Source organism: Centroberyx gerrardi, chromosome 23, assembly GCF_048128805.1.
Source record: "Centroberyx gerrardi isolate f3 chromosome 23, fCenGer3.hap1.cur.20231027, whole genome shotgun sequence".
NCBI classification, from domain to species: Eukaryota; Metazoa; Chordata; class Actinopteri; order Beryciformes; family Berycidae; genus Centroberyx; species Centroberyx gerrardi.
The window spans coordinates 212,729-232,268 of NC_136019.1; the positions used below are offsets into that span (position 1 = coordinate 212,729).

At 40.3% G+C, this 19,540-nt stretch overlaps 1 protein-coding gene and 1 pseudogene across 2 annotated transcripts in view; one reads left to right on the top strand and one right to left on the bottom strand.

Moving 5' to 3' along the window:
• The first annotated feature begins 577 nt into the window (after positions 1-577).
• On the top strand, positions 578-14,293 carry LOC144537884 (uncharacterized). The gene is made up of 3 exons (XM_078281773.1): positions 578-625; positions 6,683-7,526; positions 14,124-14,293. The coding sequence occupies exons 1-3, from the start codon at positions 578-580 to the stop codon at positions 14,291-14,293; spliced, it is 1,062 nt and encodes a 353-aa protein (XP_078137899.1).
• Positions 14,294-19,198: 4,905 nt separating this feature from the next.
• The window catches only part of LOC139921325 (motile sperm domain-containing protein 1-like), a 5,755-nt pseudogene continuing 5,413 nt past the window's right edge, over positions 19,199-19,540 (bottom strand). Inside the window, exon 7 of the transcript XR_013503912.1 lies at positions 19,199-19,540. This exon is cut by the window's right edge and continues 1,709 nt beyond it. The product of XR_013503912.1 is annotated as a motile sperm domain-containing protein 1-like (transcript).

Consider the following 19,540-nt stretch of genomic DNA (forward strand, 5'->3'; position numbering starts at 1 on the left):
GTTAGAGCCGTTAAAGGAACTGAATTTCGTTGCCTCCAAAGACACGTGACACGCCCACTGAGCCAGTGAGGGAATGACACTACTTTTGCGTTTCTCACAGTATGACTTCAAGAGAGCACGGTTTGAAAAGCCGATGCATTTTAGAGATCTTTTTTTTTGGTCTAATGTCCATTCTTGGACGTTGCCACTGAATCTGCTTGAACAGAGGAAGCAATGAAAAAGATTTACAATTAAATTGAACTCAATTTGTCAAAATGGTAACCTGCAATACTATTCTCTGCTAACTGATTTATAATTATCTACTGCCGACATAGGGCGAACGTACAAACAGGGAAAACTTTCTAAATCACAAGTTTGCATGAGAATGAGGTCTACTGTTAAGTGCCTGCCAAAAAAAAAATGCACGGTAGTCATTTCCGGTCAGCATAATCCTTTGTGCAAAATACAACATTTACATAATCACTCACAAGATTCCCTCTGAGCCAACGCTACACTCATTTCTTTCTTTGCCTTCCTTCCACCACTCTTTTCAACTTCAGCAACCAAAACAGAAAGCATGTGTAGGATCTGCACCGCTATGCGAGGCAGGACTCAAGACCGCTTGAAGCGCCAGGTGAGGCTGGAGGTGAGAACACGTCTCCTGTTGTTGCTATGATAAACGTTAGCCTAGCTAACGTTAGCTATAAAACGGCAGGTCCCGCCCCTGCTTCATCCTCATTGGTTGGTAGAACTCTGAAGTGACATTGATGAGCAATGCGCTTCAGACAAAAGTTGAAATAGTTTCAACTTGAGAACAGGTCCAGGTCCAGGTAGTGCAGCTTTTCCATATGAAATAATGAAGAAACAGCGCCAATGCTTCTTTCACTTCGGTGTAAACCAAGGCTTTCTCTCCGCTGTGTGGAGTTTCTTACTTGACCAACCAAGCAATGATTTCTATCGAGCATGTATTATACTGAGTATAAGTTCTATCGTTATCATTTCATCGACCAGCCCTACTAACAGCTAAGCTAACTGTTCCTACAGAGAAGGGTCATCGGTTACCAGTCTCACTTTGACAGATCTTTCTCCTGCTGAAGGTCACATGACCCACAATGACAATGAAGAGGTTTACTAGTTGAAACCGTTTCCTCGCTCGCTTCATCAATTCCGCCATGACTCGAACATGACAACAAGCTTTAGGAAAGAGGAGAAAACAACAACAAGCTGCTGCTGTGTTGTTGTTTGTTTACATCATCACGTCTCACGGAAATCTCCACATAGCACACGTTAGTTTCAGGACTGGTTACAGGGTCTGAAATCGCTTATTGCAGCTTTCACAAGTTTACTAGTTTAACAGTTTACAGTTAAAAAGAGAACTGGAGTTGGTCCCCGGGCTGTACTGCGGCTGCCCACTGCTCCTAGTGTGTGTATAGGATGGGTCAAATGCAGAGGACAAATTTCCCCACGGGGATAATAAAGTAAACTAAAAATAAAAATAAATACTAAACGCACCCATGATGCATTGCGCGAACAGCCAGAGCCGAGTACCTACGTGCAGCCAGCCGAAGATGATCTCCTAGCTCCATAAAAGTTCGTCTCAATCTAAATGTGAGGCATTTTTCGCTGCTTTTTTAGTGTGCGGCTCAGTTTGTAACACTGCAAGAGAAAGAGGCTTCGTTCCTGCTCCGACAAAGCGCAGGCGGGCGGCTCAGAAAACGGTGAGGCTACTATCTGTTGAATGAATACTAAGACCAGTAACGGAGGACAAAACAAAACTCAGATCCGCTGCGTTCCGCAGGAGCGAGTCTGTAATCTGTGAAGTTACGGCAGAGAAAAACAAATGAAATGTGATTTATCTGACCTGGAGTCTTCCGGTCGGAGTTACCGGACGCTCTCCGCGGCGCTACGACGAGCACAACCGTGCACATCTACCGTAGGACTAACACGGTAGTAGCCTAGCATAACACATCCGAGCTAAGACGGCACAAAGTTAGCACCGAGGATCTGGAAGAAACCCGCTGACTTTAAACGGCTAGGCTGCTTACAGCTTTACAGCTTTTAACCCGGACTGCTATCAGGAACTACTGGACTCAGATAAACCAGGAAGACCGAGAGGAAACTTCTTTTCTCTCTTTGTTGTTCTCCCGCCAACAGTAGGCCGCCATGTTGCTTTACACACTTCTTCTTCGTCTTCCTTTTCTTTGCAGCAGACTAGACGCTTAGGCGTGTTGCTGCCCTAGACGGGAAGCTAAGGTTACTACTCTTATGATATGTAAGTGGTTTAAATTGTCATCTGCCCCAAATATCCAAGTACTATTGATCATGAAAGACACATTTGGAACAAATCAGTTGTCAGTTAAAAAAATACTTAGTGGGTTCAAAGATGGAAGACTTCCCAGCAGTGAAATAGACCTACATGGACATGATTTAAACACTGTAGACCCACTTTTAACTTTCTGTAGGTTTTTCTTCTCTTTCTTCTTTAAAGGATCTGTGCAAATCAACACTATACAGTGTTTCTGTCAGTCCACATCCATCAGAGTTAATTTAACACTTTAGATTAGTTTGACCAGCGATATCAGCTGTATGAGTGGACAAACAACTCTCCAAGTAACACGTCACCTCAAAATGAACCAACTCCTATTTACACTGGAACATTTGCTTCTCATTTATTCCACTGGTAACCATATACTTACTAATGTTATGCTCTGCCTTAAACCTTGTGCTGTTAGCTGATGGAGCAAAGCTGAAAACAGTTTTTTAAACCTGCAATAAGCGATTTCAGAAGCTATAACCAATCCTGAAGCTAATTTGTGCTGTGTGGAGATTTCCTTGAGACATAATGATATAAACCAATATCCAGCTGTGTTGCTGTTTTCTCCTCTTTTCTAAAGCTTGTTGTCAAAACTCGGACTCCTCCCCCTCCATTCAGTAGCTTTTTTCCTAGCTTGTCTCCTCCCTCGCTGTTTAAAAGCGGCGCTCACCCCCTCCCATTCCTGAAAAAAATTCTCGTAATGTTGGAATCGATGAAGCGAGCGAGTAAACTGTTAAATTAGTAAACTTGTTAAACTAGTAAACTGTTAAACTAGTAAACTGTTAAACTAGTAAACTGTTAAACTAGTAAACTTGTTAAACTGGTAAACTTGTTAAACTAGTAAACTGTTGAACTAGTAAACTTGTTAAACTGGTAAACTTGTTAAACTAGTAAACTGTTAAACTAGTAAACTGTTAAACTAGTAAACTTGTTAAACTGGTAAACTTGTTAAACTAGTAAACTGTTAAACTAGTAAACTGTTAAATTAGTAAACTTGTTAAACTAGTAAACTGTTAAACTAGTAAACTGTTAAACTAGTAAACTTGTTAAACTGGTAAACTTGTTAAACTAGTAAACTGTTGAACTAGTAAACTTGTTAAACTGGTAAACTTGTTAAACTAGTAAACTGTTAAACTAGTAAACTGTTAAACTAGTAAACTTGTTAAACTAGTAAACTGTTAAACTAGTAAACTGTTAAACTAGTAAACTTGTTAAACTAGTAAACTTGCTACCTGCCTCTTCACTTGTCATTGTGGGACATGTGACCTTCAGTGCTTAGCTAGCTTAGCTATTAGCCTTTATGCACGGTCCTTCGCTAGTTTTGTCCTTAGGGGCCTCCGTAGTCCAGCAGCTTTGCTGTGGTTTATTTACAAAATGTGTTGCGGTTTCTGTCGCCCTCTAGTGGTTGGAAAATCGCTTATTGCAGCTTTAAGTCATATGAAACAGTTTAACATGTATGTGATTTATATGTAAGTAAAGATAATACAGGAATGTTGTACCTTACAGTACATTTGTACTTTCTTTAAGGGCAATCCTAGCTAACAACAGTTTACTTATTAGTGTTTTACCAACAGTTAGTGTGATATTGGAGAGTGCAGTGAGCAGCCAGATGTGGGAGAACATAGAAAGGAATGAGTTAATTTTTGCAAATCATCGTGACTATGGCAAAGAAAATTCTACCATAACAGCTGATCGATGACCGATCAATGGTTAAATAATGTTGATCATATTTTTGGATCAAAAGCTATTACTGACAAAACATTTGCACTGTAATTTTAATCAAACGGTTATTGATTGTATGAGATCTTATCTAACAGTTTGAATACTGTCCAGTTATATTAATAGATCATTTCAGTCAGCCTTTATGCTGCAGTGTGGTGTTCCTCAGGGAAGCTCCTTGGGTCCCCTTCTTTATTTGATATATATGTTGTTTGACGGTCTGCTTGTGCTGTACGTCCAGCTGTGTGGAGAAACAGCTAGAGGTCAAGACTGCTGATCAAGAGGTTGCTGGTTCGGATCTCAGATTGTCGTGTTGTTGTGAAGTGTGTTGGGTTTAGGGTTTAGTTACTCTGTAATAACTTTATTTACATATCACTAGGGATGCACCGATATCGTTTTTTTCACTGCCGTTCCAATACCAGAATTTTGAGTATCAACCGATACACGATCCGTTATTGACCCTTGTTTTTTTTTCTTCTATAATTACACAGCTGCATACAGCATGTAAATAACATGGGAACAATTCTATTGTAAAAAAAAAAAAAAACAAACAAACAAAACTGCAGCAGGGCACCAAAATAGGAATGACAATTCCTAGGATATATAAAAGGCTGCTGCAATATAGAAAACAATACTAAAACATTCAGGCAGTCTTTGGTTATATTTTTCTCTTAATTTAAAACTAGATAACCTTCGGTGTAAATAACTGCACAAAAAATAAATCAATAAATAAAGTAGGCTACTGTTACATAACATAGGGATACAGTGCAAAAAGCTCACAAAAGTGCAAAGAGCAATAAACTGACCAGTGCATACTGCTACAAAACAACATTGAAACAACCATACAGCCTTGGCTTATATATATTTTTTCTCTTCTTTAGTGTGAATATCTGACAGACATCAGTATAGAGTAGAAGATAGATTATGTTTTATAGACTAACTTTAACTGACACAACTTGAAACAACATTTCTGGCTAGTAGTAGCCAACAGACTGGAGTTCTATTTGAAATGGTTTGTAACAGTAATATTAGCTAGCTAGCTGTTAGATGCAATCCTTACATTTCAGCTTGTATGTTAGGTGGCTAGGTCTCTGCTATTGCCATACAAACACCGTTGTTTCTGAGAATAATCACCATACATCATCGATCATTGTGTACAACCAGTGTTTCCCCTATATGCTGTATAGTCTACTGTGGCAGGTCGCCACGGTAAAGTCATGACCCGCCGTGCTAAAAATGCATTCTATAGTGTTTTCTATAGTATTTGTATAGTACTCAGGAGCGGCACCGCTGCTGAAAATGCACATTAAAAGAAAACATTAAATGTATTTCTGCCAAGACGTACCTTAATGATTGAAGTGACAAATAGCGCCGTGTGGTCGCGGACATTCATTTCCATATCTTTATAGGCTACTGTGGATTTTAAATTTACATTACATTACGTCATTTAGCAGACGCTTTTCTCCAAAGCGACTTACAATAAGTACATTTTGTCAAGTCTTCGTCAGCTAAGCCTTTTAATAGGAATAAGTAGCATTCGTTGAATTTTTTATTATTATGATTATTCTTAAGGTAAGGTATTCTTAGGGTAAGAAGATAGGTTAGTTCAAGAGGGGTCCAGTAACCTGAAGAGATGTGTCTGATTACCTCTTTTAAAAAACCTTGTTGGTAGGATATCAAGGGAATATGTGATATATATAAGATATGTGCTCAAAATAACTCAATGATGTCAACACTAATGAAACCGTAATGTTTCCTCAAGAGTTTTAAGTCCTCATAAAGCTGCTGGGACCTACAATCACTGTTAGCAGCTGTATTATTGCTATTATTATTATTATTGTTTTTATGGGTGTTCCCTTGTCTTAACGACTGTCTCTGTTTGATGATGTCAGAGCTGATTGGCAGGAAGAGAAGCATCTGGCGGAGGAGGAGAGGAACATTGTCGGCCATTTTGTCTCAGTTCAGGACAGCTGTGTTGAATTTGGTATTCGGCAATAAGGAGGCAAAATGAATTCTTCAGAAAAGGTGAGAAAAATATCACTGTTGTAACATTGATGTTAATCTGTTGGTAACATTAGTCTATTAGTCTGTCTATAACGAAATGTTATTGTGTACGTAACATTAGCCTATTAACATATATTTATTTGATATATAACTATACATATGATTGCTAATTATTCTCTCTCTCTCTCTCTCTCGCGCTCTCCTCAGCCCAGTACATCAGCTGCTGCTGTTGTCAAGGTCTGGATGAAATTTAAATGTTATGACATCACAGTGAACATATGTTATTTATTTGATGTATGACAATACCTATGATTGCTAATTATTCTCTCTTCTCCCTCTTGGCAACATTAGCCTGTTGGCTTGGTTATTCATACATTCATGATAAGATATTTGACAATACAAGATGTCTCAGTACATCAGCCGCTGCTGTTGTCCAGGTCTGGATGAAATAAAATATGATGCTGTCATATATTGTATCATGTGGAATATGTTATGACAGTAAATATGATATTACACATTACATACCACAGGATATTATTTGTCTGTTATCATATGTTTTCATAGTTTATAATACTTTGTCAGAAGTAGTAATTAAGTAATTAATTAAAACTATTAGCTAGCTCCCCAAGTCTGATCTCTTTCTTTATATCTTTCTCTATGAAACAGAGAGACACCAGACCCAAACGTCACCGCTGTCAGCAGTGTGACAAAGCATTCACAACACCTCAAAAGTTAGAGATTCATCAGAGAGTTCATACAGGAGAGAAACCATACTCCTGTCAGCAGTGTGGCAAATCTTTCAGTCAATCAAGTGGCCTAACGAGACATCGACGCATTCACGCGGGAGAGAAACCATACTGCTGTGAGCAATGTGGGAAGAGTTTCAGTCAGTCATGTAATTTCAGGCAACACCAGCGTATCCACACTGGGGAGAAACCATATTACTGTGAACAGTGTGGGAAGAGTTTCAGTCATCAAACTACATACAAGAAACACGTTCACACTGGAGAGAAACCTTATCACTGTGAACAGTGTGGGAAAAGTTTCAATTATTCAAGTACATATAAGGCACACCAGCGTATTCACACTGGGGAGAAACCGTACCACTGTGACCAATGTGGGAAAAGTTTCAGGCGTTCAGATAAATACAGTCAACACCAGCGTATCCATACTGGAGAGAAACCGTACTGGTGTGACCAATGTGGGAAGAGTTTCAGTGATCCTCAAACATACAGGCAACACCAGCGTATTCACACTGGGGAGAAACCATATCACTGTGACCAATGTGGGAAGAGTTTCTGTCAGTTAAGTACATACAAGCGACACCAGCATATTCACACTGGGGAGAAACCATATCACTGTGACCAATGTGGAAAGAGTTTCAGGCATTCAAATAGATACAGGGAACACCAGCGTATCCACACTGGGGAGAAACCATACCACTGCGACCAATGTGGGAAGAGTTTCATGCAATCAAGTGCATACAGTTTACACCAGCGTGTCCACACTGGGGAGAAACCATACTGGTGTGACCGGTGTAAGAAAAACTTCTCTCTGTTATCTTCTTTGAAGAGACACCGCTGCATCTGAACTGCTGCAGAGCGCCTCCACTGTCTGCAGGAGGAACAAGCTTCTCTCTGTCCAACCAACGCAGGAAGCTCAAGTGTTCAGGTCACAACACCAAACTTTAGGCGGGGGGGATCAGATAGTGGGTGCGGCTGGTGGTGAATAGGAGGCTGGAGGCCGGCTGTAAGCCCGGCCCCGGCATCTCCAATGCAATTATCTGGGAACGATTGGGGCGCTGCTAAAAGACTGTAATCCACTTAATTGAGACTAATTCACACAATATGATTCTATAATGAAATGTAGATGCTTTGTGGACAAATGATAGGCAACAAATTACACAATATTTTAGAGGTCAACGTTTCCATAGCAGAACGCACATTCTCACGCCAAGTTTGTTTTTAAAAATCTGAAAATCTATGTGAAGAGTGGTACACACTTTTAGGCCAGCTTTGTGCACATGCAATGTTTTATAAATTAGTTTTCCAGGATCCCATTCTTCGTACGTTGTTTAATTTATCCAGGCTGATATTATGTTTGCCGATTCAAATATTCTTGCTAATCTGCATCCAGCTAACTGTGTTCTTCAAATCCATGTGGTGGATGGATTTATCAAACATAGACATACATGATGTAAGAGTTAATAAAACTGAAGGCTATGTGGAACAAAAGCATCTTATGCCTCTAAAATCAGAGCAATCATTGTAGGAAATGCCAATAAATTAAATGCATGATTATGCAATTTATTAATCTGTAGCCTATATTGCACCATTGTACCATAACTGTTTTCAGGGTTTGGGTCGGGAGTACTGTATGTTGCTATCTGTGAAGCCCATATGGTAAAGTTTGTGCCCGGTGATGTGGGTTCTGCAGAGGATCTTATTCTTTATTCAATTTTGGAATTGCAGGTCATGGAAAAAGTATTATTTCATATATTTTCCAATTTATGCTGGATTGTTGCATACTAAGGTCTGATGTCCATTTGTCTATTGGAATTGATTTTTTTCTGGCGAAGATTTGTGATATATTTTTTTTTTAGATTGTTGTATGTTTTTTTCTTGATTCTTGCCTTTTCATCTTGAAAATGGAGATTCAACATCTTAGAGATAATGGTAGCTTCTTTCCAAATTGTCTTTTATTTCTTGTAATTAAATTGAGTTTGGATAATTGTTTTAGATTTAATGAGTTGTGGATTCCTTGGTGTTTAATAGATTGAGCTGTGCATTTAAAAAGGTAAAAAGTCCCAAACCTCACCATCCCAGTTGAGTTTGGTTAGAGGCAGAATTTCATATTTTGTGAAATCTTAAGTTTTAATATCTGTAGTCATGAAACTTAATAAAACAGGTTATATCAATAAATTTCATTGTTGCTTCATTGTTCGTTTTTAAAGCTACAGTGAAAAATACACAAGAGTTGTATTGTATATACACACACACACACACACACACTTTTCACATTGTAATGATGTCCAGTATCATCACTGTGATATACTTCAGAAGCACAACCTTTTGAGATTTGAGAATTTTAGATTTGATTCAAATGTGTGTCTTGTTTTAAAATTTTACGCAATCTAGCCCCTCCTCCACTATGTGAACATGTCACTTTGTGAGCAGAGAGCAACACTAAAGCCTCTAGAACTTTCTCAGCTACCTTTTTCTGTTACAGGCACTAAAGCTGCAGCTCCTTTAGCAGTTTTAAAACCAAATTAAAAATCTGGCTTAAAGCTAAACAAACATGCAGCCACTAATTTGCAGATTGTAACTGACTTATTTTTTTTAAAGCACATGCACTTTGCACTGGCTTTTGAATTTTTTACACTTCAATGTCTAGTGTGTATTATGTGTTGGTGCTGTGTGTTTGTATTTGTGCAGATTGTATATATGTATGTTTTCAGCTGTAACCTGCCAAGGGACTGCAGATGAAAATTAGCTCGAAGCTAAATCTGGTAAATATATCAAATAGTAACATTTATATTTAACATTGTACACGGAATAAAACAAAGGTAAGAAGGTGCAGTACAAGTGTAATCAAGGGAAGGAACTAAACCATACATTTACCGAACCAGCACAACATGATATCAAAAGACACTTTGTTTAAAATATGCTATAAAAAGATTAAAAGAGGGTATTAAGCGAAACAGAAAAAAAGAACCCCCAGAATACATTAAGATGTTAAAAAGGCCTTTTTATAAACATATGCTTTTAAAAATTGATTTAAAAGAAGACACTGTGTTGGCTAACCTAAGCCCCTCAGGCCAGCTATTCAAAAGCCTTGGTGCACTGATAGTAAAAGCTCGATCACCCTTTATGACCAACCTGGACCTCGGTACCATCCGTAAGACTGTGGCACATGTGGGGTTAGTAGCTCAGAAATATAGCTGGGAGCCAGACCGTGTAGGGCCTTAAAAGACACTACAACATACAAATACTTCCTAATTAAAATACAGTTTCAGTTCTGCAGTTCTCTTGCCTCCTGTGGAGGGCAGCAACACGGCTAGTCTGCTGCAAAGAAAAGGAAGACGAAGAAGAAGTGTGTAAAGCAAATCTCGTCACTAGTTGTTATCTATAGTAATAAAGTTTGACGCCCATTTCACAACAAAATGGCAGCCGGCTGACATGAACAGCTAAGGCAGACACATGGTTTTCTTTCTTCGTCCATATTGGAGCCTAACAGTCTTACTGAGGCTGCAGCAGAACTTCTGTCTGTCCGGGAAATGAACCACAAGACAGAAAACACTAATAAAGTTCATCATTTTGATTCATTTTGGAGATGACCATTGATTTTATCATAACACATGTAGCCAAGCTGATCTGGTTGTATCACAGCAGCTAAAATCTTCCAGCAGTGACAGATTACCAGTGTGGTATTTCTCATTCATTTTAATGGAGCTGTCAGTCTGAGTTCATCTGATGACGTCACTCCGGGCGCCGCTCCGTCAAACTGATGCAGAGCCAGTTTAATGGAGGATCGTTTACAAAGTGGTGTTGGTTAACTTCAGTGTATTTTGAAGTGTGTCTGCAGCTAGGTGTGGTTGAAAACTACCCAGATTGGGTTGTTTTCAACCCTGCAGTTCTTGGGGTGTAACAACACTAGTTTTTTTCTTTTTTTACCTATATCTTTATCTTTATTGGTATATCTTTATTTTTCTTTTATTTATGTAAAGCACTTTGAATTGCCGTTGTGTATGAAATGTGCTGTATAAATAAACTTGCCTTGCCTGGTGAAAAAGCTTCGACTCAAGCTGGGTTTTACTTTAGAAATAAGTCCTGTTGTTTTTCCTTTAGCTTGTCTCAGATACTTGGGCTGTTGAGAGGTGAAATCCACTTCTTGTTAGGAGAAACCATACAGCTGAAACAGCCCACAGTGTCACATTTTATGTTCATATAAAATCGTCATTAAACCAGCCTGGCTGGACTCAGTGACGTCACCGCTATAATGACGCTCCGTTCGGCACTTCGGCTCTGGCTGTTCGCGCAATGCATCATGGGTACGTTTAGTATCGCGCGGGGAAAGCAACATGGCGGCCTACTGTTGACGAGAGAACAACAAAGAGAGAAAAGAAGTTTCCTCTCGGTCTTCCTGGTTTATCTGAGTCCAGAAGTTCCTGATAGCAGTCCGGGTTAAAAGCTGTAAAGCTGTAAGCAGCCTAGCCGTTTAAAGTCAGCGGGTTTCTTCCAGATCCTCGGTGCTAACTTTGTGCCGTCTTAGCTCGGATGTGTTATGCTAGGCTACTACCGTGTTAGTCCTACGGTAGATGTGCACGGTTGTGCTCGTTGTAGCGCCGCGGAGAGCGTCCGGTAACTCCGACCGGAAGACTCCGGGTCAGATAGAGGCCTCGGCGACCGGGGAAAAGCCTTTGTCTTCCTCTGATGAAGAAGCAGCTCAGGCTCACGGCCCTCGGACTGCTTCAGGTAGGAGCTCAACAATATGAACACATCAACGGGACGCACGAGCTTTCTGCAAGCTGGCTGCAAAGCTTTGATCTGACGGGCTGCAGTCTGGAGGAATGGAAAACTGGATTTAAATTAAGAAAAGTTTTATCTGTCGCTAGCTAAACATTAGCTTTCTGATTAACTAGAGCTTGTAACTTTCTGTTTCTTAATCTAAACTGGTTTACTGGTTGTTATCTATAGTAATAAACTCCTGGTTAATGGTGAACTATCCGCTTCTTTGTAAAACGATGCTCCATTGAAGCAAAGCTAAATTGATTTCTCAGCTCATTTTAACGTGTCAATTAGGAAGTGAATAATTGCTTGGTTGGAAGTCTATAGATATTATCCAGATGTTTAATTGAACAGGTCAAGACGAAGTATCAGAAGTGATCAGAAGTGTCTTTTCTAGTTTGGACAGCAGTCAGTGAGTTGGTCCCGTCCTGCTGCTTGTTGCTGCAGGCTGGTAGTGCAGCTCTGCTCTCTGTCTGCTGCACTGCTGCTGCTCGGAGGTCTGCACACCAGAAATGTCTTTACGCTCCAACATGAAGAGACCGGTCACTTCTAGTTGATTTCCATAATTATCAGGCCAGCATGTCTTTATATTTACTGTTTGGAGAGTCCAGCCTCCCTGCAGCTTAAACCTCAGCCAGTTATTACTCACTGTGTGCAGGGGGTCAATCCACTGAAACACTAAAGTCCTTGTATCTGTAATGGCGTAGAGTTTGCACACCTCATGGGTGCTGGTAGAAAAAGCAACATGTAATATATATATATATAAGGGTTCCCGCACACCATCTACTTGCAAATCACATTTTAATGTAGCAAGGTTTTGGTCATAGACCTTCTTCAAAGCATCAGACATGGAACTGATGTCATCCGTGGGCTACTTACAGTTTTGGTCGTCGTTGACAACAGGTGCAAGACGATTGTCAATCAGCACACCCAATTAGGCCATCAGCATATCAATTACATCAACAAATCAGCATTTATCAAATTAGCAAATCAATAAAAAGGCCAGCATTTGTCATATGAATACAGATCAGTTAATTTGGAGGTGCATGTACTGTATATCGACGTGCATGTGGGGAGTACTCACAGGCCATTACCTCATACAAGTAAACCTTTGCACTCCCTTTTTGCACCTTTTTTGTATTACGATGTTTTATACTATTTTTGTACTATCTTCATATGTATTTGATATATTTGCTCAAGGTAGGCTGTTTTGTATATATAGGAGCTTTAACTTAACTTTGACTATCTCCTGTTTTACTAACTGATTGTTTTACCATTCACATTAATGAAACCTTAATATTTCTTCAACAGGTTTAAGTCTTCATAGAACTGCTTGGATCCTACAATCACTGCTTGCAGCTATATTATTATTGTAATTATTATTATTATTGCTGTTGTTTTTGTGGCTGTTCCCTTGTCTTACCGACTGTCTCTTTTTGATGATGTCAGAGCTGATTGGCGGGAAGAGAAGCATCTGGCGGAGGAGGAGAGGAACGTCGTCGGCCATTTTGTCTCAGTTCAGGACAGCTGTGTTGAATTTGGTGTTCGCCACTAAGGAGGCAAGATGAATTCTTCAGAAGAGGTGAGAAGAAATATCAGTTGTAACGATGTTAATCTGTTGGTAACTGTTACAGCCATTTCTTTTCTTTACCTTTTTTATTTGAGTAGTGTAGAAGAATAGCATCACCTGGTGGCCGAGTCTGTTTTCACCAGACAAACAGGAAATATAGGAAGTGAGCAAGCACGGTGCTTTGCCAGTAAATTGATATAAATAATAATGTAACTTTTGTTTTGTTGTTTTGGTTACTTTTCATGTTATTTGATTTGCTCTATCATATTCTGAAAAGGCCTATTTCAGTTTTTATTTAAACTTTGTGGAAAGCCTTTTTCTTTGTTACTTTGCAACTTCATCTGCTACTCCATTCATTCATCGTCACCATCATCATCACCATTACAAATCATCAAGAATCAACAAACTGAGTAAATTAATTCAAGAAACGCGTTGAGAACATGTTCGGCATCTATAACCGTGTGGAATGTGGAAACATTAGAATTGGCCGCTACAGTAACATTAGTCTATTAGTCTGTCTTAGTTACTGTCTAGGTAGTAATTAAGTGTTAAACCTGTCTCTCTGTCCTGATCTCTTTCTTTATATCTTTCTCTATGAAACAGAGACACACCAGCAGACCCAAACGTCACCGCTGTCAGCAGTGTGACAAAGCATTCACGACACCTAAAAGCCTAGAGGTTCATCAGAGAGTTCATACAGGGGAGAAACCTTACTCCTGTCAGCAGTGTGGGAAATCTTTCAGTCAGTCAGGTAATCTAACAGTACATCAACGCAGCCACACTGGAGAGAAACCATACAGATGTGACCAATGTGGGAAGAGTTTCAGCCGTTCAAATACATACAGTGAACACCAGCGTATCCACACTGGAGAGAAACCGTACAGATGTGACCAATGTGGGAAGAGTTTCAGTCTGTTGTGTCCATACAGGGACCACCAGCGTATCCACACTGGAGAGAAACCATACCGGTGTGACCAATGTGGGAAGAGTTTCAGTCTGTCAAAAACATACAAGGCACATCAGCTTATTCACACTGGGGAGAAACCATATCACTGTGACCAATGTGGAAAGAGTTTCAGGGAGTTAAATACATGCAGGCAACACCAGCGTACACACACTGGAGAGAAACCATACTGGTGTGACCGGTGTAAGAAAAACTTTGCTTGGTCATCTCAGCTGGGGAGACACCGCTGCATCTGAACTGCTGCAGAGCGCCTCCACTCTCTGCAAGAGGAACAAGCTTCTCTCTGTCCCACCAACACAGGAAGCTCAAGTGTTCAGGTCACAACACCAAACTGGGCCTCGTTCATCATACGTTGTTTTATTCATCCAGGCCAACAAGATGCTAGCCGGTTTATCCTGCTAACTCTGTTATCCATGTACGAGGAACGAGTCCCTGGACTTTAAATTACAGCTGGGTTTCTGTCACACACACACACACACACACACACACACACACTATTTGTTAGTTCTTTGTGGTCCAAACTATTTTCATGAGATTCCAGACACATTTTATCAGATTTTTATGTAACCTTTTCAAAACAATCAAAAAAACCTTTTGAAAATAGTGTGTTATGTATATGATGTAGTACATGATATAGACATATCTATATGATGTAGTATATAATGTTTATGTAGTATGTATATTTGATGTTGTACAGTTAGGGCTGAGAGATATGGGAAAAATCTTTATCACGATATATGTTTTTATCAGTCGATACCGATATACTGTATATCACGATATAAAGTCATTTTTGTCAGGCTTAAAAAGTCATCATTATTGCTGATGGGTTGCACAAAGACCCTTGAGGGCATTTCCTTTCCTTAAATGTTAAGGGGCCTCCCATGGTCTCTTAAGTATTTGTGCCATTTTTATATTGCTGTTATTTTTAATTTAATTAATATTCCAGTCAAAGAACATGATGTTTTATGTGTCGGAGGCTTCAGCTCCCTAGCTGAGGAGATCATTTTAGGGTTCATGCAGCGCTCCTAAAGGAAGAATTATCTGCCTGAAGGGGAAAACTTAAGTTTGACACCAAAGGTTTTTCATGCAAATGGGCACTAAAAATCTAAAATCTGCCAACTCACATGATTTAGAAAGATTCGTTCTGAGCCGACGCTCGAACCTCTCTTCAACGGTACACTCATTTCTTTCTTTGCCTTCCTTCCACCACTCTTCTCAGCTTCAGCAACCAAAACAGAAAGCATGTGTAAGATTTGTACAGCAACCTAACTAGGGCTGAAACGATTAGTCGACCTAATCGACTACGTCGATTACGTCGATTACGAGAATACGTCGACGTGAATTTTTATCATTGACGTATCACATATCTGTACATTTTCAGGCTGTATCAGGGCTTCATACAGTCAATGATGCAATGCGCAAAGGCAGCGCTAGGTGGCAGCAGCGCTTAAAATGTCCAGCTGATCGACATGCAGTAGACAGGCAAAGAAGACGTTTCCCTAATGGAAGATGCTGAAAATACCACCGGACCTGCGGGACGTTCAGAGAAATTTACCGCGAGACCGCGAGTTTCAAAAGTCCGGGAATTTTTCAGCTCTGAAGCCAACGACACAGCAGAGTAAAACCTCTGTAGAGCAGGATGGAGACCAGCACCACACCGACATTTAAAACCAAAATATCCCGGAGCCACTTGTGAAACTGACAGTAGTTGGTGAGTAACGTTGTTTAGCTGCCTGGCTGTCAGTGATGAGTAACGTGACTACAGACCTGATATGTGCTGAAGCTCTGGCTGGTTATGGTGAGATAACTACTGACCTTATGTGAAGAGTATTTTATAATTTTGAATTAAACAAAGGCGCTCAAATAACAGTTACACAATGTTAAAGAACAAGCTCACAGTTAAAGTAGTAAACTCATCTGGTCTCTCGCCTCTACTTGTGCACAGAGAGTCCATGGCATTTTTACAGGCATGAAATTACTGAATAAAATGAATCAATACATTTCTGTATTATCAACACCTAAAACAATATTATTCTATCATAACATACAGAGGTGTATAGATGATTTTCTCCTTGAAGTCTTGACAGAAGCTTCCTCCAGCTGCTCCTCAACGACTTGAGAGCTCAATAAAGCTTTGAATGTTGAGCCGCTTGATCCAGTTTTATTTTGTTAATGTAACTAAAACAATCGTTAAATTAATCGGAAAAAATAGTTGACAGATTAATCGATTACCAAATAATCGTTAGTCGCAGCCCTAGACCTAACACCGCTGTGCGAGGCAGGACTTAACGCTCGTCCTGCTACATGATTGGTTTGAGGTTTCTCAGTTTCTGCGATATGATTGGCTGATGCGTTGGTTGTGTAACCTAACTTTGATCCAAGGCATTCTCTCTTCTCTCTGTGTGGAGTTGCTTACTTAACCAACCAAGCAATGCTTTCCATCGACCTTTCTATCTATTTATATTGAGTATAAGTATCGCAATAGATATCGTTATCGTTTTTATCGCCCAGCCCTATGTACAGTATATAGCCATGAAGTACTGTATGTATATGACGTGTGTATGATGTAAGCCCTTTGAGCCATGCTTGTGATAAAGGGCTGTATCAAAAAGAATTACTACACTAATATAATGTTTTTTTCCCTATTAATCCTAAACACCTACAACTAGTCAATCAATTGATTTCTAAGTAATTTCAAGTATAGCTATGTTTGCATTTTTGTCAACTATTCTGGAATGTAGTTTTTTATCACTACGGACCTGCGATGTTTCCTCTTGTATTTTGATGTTAGCCAAGATAAGACGGATCTGTTTTATTTTGTTGTCAAGCTGTGAATGTTGACGCTGAAGGAAGCAGATGGAGAGAAATGTTGATCACATCCTCGCAATCTTGACCTGATTTTGCTTTCTCTTCTTTTAGTTTGACTCAGTTGCATCTCTCATCGAATATTTTGAATGTTTGGCATAATTACAGATATTCATTTGATATTGTCATGAAATGTTTTCATTAAACGTTTATGGTTGTAATACCTGTGTGACTCGACCTTGATTTGACTTTTTTGTGTGATTTGCTGAAGCATAAAGAGTTCTCACTTTACAGTAGGTAATGTGAAATGGATTAATTAAGAGTTAAGAGGCATGAATTCATGTCTTATTGACTGTAGTAAGACACTCTATTGAATAGGATTTTAGGAATGGCTGGTGACAGTTAGAATGCTAGTATATGCATGAGGAAGCTCAGGAGGTCCAGTTACTGATTTATTAAACACACAGTAGGAAAAAAGACACACATGGGCTGATGAAACAGATGATTTAGTGAGAAAACAGACAAAAAACAAGAGATCAAACATTTTACAACGTACATGAATACAATAAATCAAATCTCTTGAAATGAAATGTCCATATGGAAAGATATGGTAATATTTTGGATGACTTTAAGAAAGATATGGACACAACAGAAACGGAACTAAACAGTCAAGAGCAAATGAAGTAGACTGACCAGTACTCCTGCACAGAGAAGGTGAACTGCCTGCCGCCCCGTGACAAAAGGAAAGAGAGGGGGCCATCTTTGCTTGGGAGGATGCGAGTGACTTTACCAACAGGCATCTTGGCAGCTGGGGGTCTGCAATTTGCCTGAAGATGCTGTTTGTGGTAAGAAGGATTTTGTGAAATGTTTCCAGAAATGATCCGTTAGTATTTGGGTATGGTGCTCAGAGTCTGGGGAGGACAGTAGGGGGAGTGATGCATCGTGACGTCCCACGAGGAGTAACTGGATCGATGTCTGAAACGTCAGATGACGCGTAGCCGAGCGGTTTGGAATTAATGATTCCTTCAATTTCAATTAACACAGTTCTCAGAAACTCCTCGGTGGCCATTTGTGCACCAGTGGTCCTCTTCAGAGCATTCTTCACCGAGCGCATTTCCCGCTCTTGTGGAGGATTAAATCGAAAGTGGATTTTCTTTGTCGCCAGTACTGACTTGAGAGTAGGAGAAAGATTGTTGAAGGCTTCTTGTAACTCTTTGTGCCGTCCCTTGAAGATGATTCCTCGGTCAGACAAGATGGGTTCCTCTCCAAGAAATGAATCGTCGAAGAGCCACGAGAAAGGACTCGGTGTCCATGTTATTGAGAGGATCGTATTGTGAGACATTTAAATATGACACCCCATCGTTCCTCTGTCCTGCGGCCGATCTTGACATCGTGCGGTCCAAAATTCATGTGGAGTAGGAGGCAGGTTTGTGCCATCGTAGACCAGCTGCAGGCAAGTCGGCCATCTTTGGAATGATTGTTGGTTTTTTCTCGCGGTTTCTGGCACGAGACAGAGTTACGCTGGGGTCGACGGACTGCCTCTCTACCGACGCATCTCAGCAAAGAGCCTTTCTGAGCCTGTATGATGTAGTTTTCCCATCATAATCTTGGAAGAGCAACTTTGTCACATTGTGAGTGGGATCAAGCACTACTGGGTGGATTGCATCTGACTCCAGCCGATTACTTTGCCACAGTCGGCCTCCAACACAAATTAGTCCATTAGTGCTGCAGAGCTCTGGAGATAAGCAGAGTAAGCGGCTCGGTGGTGGAAGTGGCTCGTGTGATCGGAGACAGACCAGGTCCTCCCCGAAACTGTCCATCTGAGCCGGGGAGAATATTCTGCTCTGCTTTCAGGTAATCGGCTGCAGAAGAGTTTCCATCGGTCAAGTCAGAGAGAGATCGGGCAGTGGCATCCAGACGTTCTTGGTAGGTTTTAAAACTACCGGTGTTTGGGACTTTGGGATTGTGTTGTTTTCCGTGTGTGCTCACATTGCAGCTGCGTGTGTACGGCAAGCCTCAAGGTAAAAAGGCGTAAAGCAAAACGCGAAGCAGACTGGGGCCGCTTTGTTTTCACATTGCATGAATCAATCGACAAAACCCCCTGGGGTCTGAGTTCAGTTCGGTTTAGAGGGTCTGGGTTCATATGGAGTCATTGGACTGAGTCTACTTGACAGGCTGAAACAGACCGAGCGTGAAAACACCCTGAGTTTGGTTCTTTTAAAAAGAAATATATGTGAAAACACCCATAATCCGCAAACACAAACTATTAACCTTAACTTAACTTAAACCCCTTAACTAAGCTGAAGCTGAAAGCAGAGAGGAGCAGCAACACGATCTGATCCACAGCAAAGCTTTATAATAAAAATACAATCGATTTCTCCACATCAGCAGGTCGCTGTTCCATCTGTTCTGTACATTCACTGATCTATCAGCAGGCGGGACAACATCACTGACATTAATATTAAAGAGTAACTAAACCCCAAACCCAAATGTGTGGTGAAGCCTGACCCCCAATGGTGAAAAGTAGGGTACTGAACTGGCCATCTGCTATTGGCTGGTCTTTGTGCCAGGTGATGTCACCTTCTATAGAGTGCAACAGGTGGTGACATCACCTGGCACGAAGACGATCCAGTAGCAGATGGGCAGTGTAGTACCCCACTTTTCAGCTTCACCAACAA

Excerpts from the sequence above, each read along its gene's own strand:
- LOC144537884 (XM_078281773.1), top strand. The coding sequence starts at position 578 with ATGCGAGGCAGGACTCAAGACCGCTTGAAGCGCCAGGTGAGGCTGGAG. Across the intron at positions 626-6,682 it reads AGCGCCAGGTGAGGCTGGAG|AGAGACACCAGACCCAAACG; the intron begins GTGAGAACACGT and ends TCTATGAAACAG. Across the intron at positions 7,527-14,123 it reads ACACCAGCGTGTCCACACTG|ACACTGGGGAGAAACCATAT; the intron begins GGGAGAAACCAT and ends ATCAGCTTATTC.